The sequence below is a fragment of the Micromys minutus genome (genome assembly GCF_963924665.1).
Source record: "Micromys minutus genome assembly, chromosome: 24".
Taxonomy (NCBI): Eukaryota; Metazoa; Chordata; class Mammalia; order Rodentia; family Muridae; genus Micromys; species Micromys minutus.
In genome coordinates, this window is record NC_137959.1 from 39,160,983 (window position 1) to 39,162,919 (window position 1,937).

At 43.4% G+C, this 1,937-nt stretch overlaps 1 protein-coding gene across 1 annotated transcript; it reads left to right on the forward strand.

The window, feature by feature from the left end:
- Positions 1–761: 761 nt before the first annotated feature.
- Positions 762–1,064, forward strand: LOC308436283 (large ribosomal subunit protein eL21-like; the record flags this gene model as incomplete). Its single annotated transcript, XM_080937145.1, has 1 exon — positions 762–1,064. The coding sequence occupies one exon, from the start codon at positions 762–764 to the stop codon at positions 1,062–1,064; it is 303 nt and encodes a 100-aa protein (XP_080793271.1).
- Between the last annotated feature and the right edge of the window lie 873 nt (positions 1,065–1,937).

The following is a 1,937-nucleotide window of genomic DNA, read 5'->3' on the forward strand; positions in this document are numbered from 1 at the left end:
GGCGCATATATTTGAATGCTTAGTTACTAGGGAGTAGAACTCTTTGGGAGGATTACAAGGATGAAGAAATGCCCCTGTCGTGATAATAAGAACGATAATAAACCTCTGGAGCTGTGAGCAAGCTCCCAGTAAGATGCTTTTTTCCCTAAGAGTTGCCATGATCGTAGCAACAGAGCAGTGACTGAGACAAAAGTTAGTACCAGGATTGGAGTGTTTATGTTGCAAGTCTGACTGTACTGCTTATTGGTAAGATGTAGACTTCAGGACCTAGAATTTAAAAAGCAGTTGAAAGCTTTAAATGGGGCTTAGTGATCCATTGGGAAGACAGATAACAGTATCAATAAAACAGCAATGTAGACTGTGATGGCCTGGCTCATGAAGTTTCAGAGGGAAAGAATATTAATAAGTGTCCTAGAAATATATCCTGTGATATTTTGAAAGAGAATGTTGCTGCTTTTTTGGCCTTGTGCTACAAAGCTATTTGAGGCTAAACTGGAGAGCTTAACATTGATGGCATTAGCAGAGGAAATTTCAAGACAGCCTAGTATTGACTCTGTCATGTGGTTATTAGTATCCACTGTTATGAAGGTCTATAGAAAAAAGAAGCAAGCTGAGCAAGGAAAAAAATACAAAATGTACAGTTTGGCAAGGAAAAGAGCAGCAGGGAGTGCAGTGGGCTAAATCCAGTGCTCAAGGAGACAGAACATTTAAAGAAAAGCCTGGCTTTTGGCTGCGGCACCATCTTCTAGTTACTCACCAAAATGACGAACACAAAGGGAAAGAGGAGAGGCACTCAGTATATGTACTCTAGGCCTTTTAGGAAACATGGAGTTGTTCCTTTGGTCACATACGAACAAACCTACACGAAGGGTGATACTGTAGCCATCAAGGTAATGGGCATGTTTAAAACGGAATGCCCCATAAGCGTTACCACAGCAAAACTGGGAGAGTCTACAATGGACATCACTGTAAACAAGCAAGTTAGGGGCAAGATTCTGACCAAGAGGATCAACGTGCGGATTGAGCACATCAAGCACTCGAAGAGACGAGACAGCAGCGGGTGAAGGAAAACGATCAGATGAAAAAGGAAGTCAAAGAGGAGGGCACCTGGGTTCAGCTGAAGTGCCAGCCTGTGCCACCCAGAGAAGAATTCATGGCCTAATGTACAAAGAGAAATAAAGGACCCAGACTGCAAAGAGGGGGAGGGAGGCAGGGAGGGAGTAGTAACCTCAGAGCAAGATTCTACCTACCTAGGCTTCCAACTTGTGAAAAGGAATTAAAGACACACTTAATCATTGAAGGAAACCAACAATAACACAAAGCTGAGGCAAATGTAGTTAACAAGGAGACTATGTTCCAGTCTTAGCAAGCAGCAGCACTTGGCAGGTTTGCTCACATGGTTCTGGCTTTATAATCAAGAACACAAGAAAGGGGATGTGGAATCTCCCTCTGCAGCTAAGAAAAGTCACTGAGGTCAAGCATATGTCAGGGGTTGTCCCTGCATGGAGACCTAAAGAGGCCATCATGTGAAGACATGGAAGTGATGTATGGATTGTATAAGAGACCCCAGATGTTGGGGATGCTGGGATTGTGGGGATTTCCTGCTGAGGAAAACTGCTAACAGGGAGTGGAAACAGCCCAAGAGAGAGAAGTGTGCAGCAGTCAACAGAGCTGGAAGGAGCTGGAGATCTGAAGAGCACTTCCACATCAGACGTGGAGATGCACAATTTGGAGTTTGCCCTGATGGTTTCAGTCTTGCTTTGATCCAGCGCTTCCTCACTGTCTTCCCTTTCTTTCTTTCTTTCCTTTTGGAGTAGTAACATTTATTCTTGCAGAATAAATATTGGAAGTATGTGACCTGATTCTCTTCTTTTCGATTTTACAGGGTCTTACAGTTAAGAAAACCCCATGAGTCTCAGAAGAGCCTTTAAACTTTG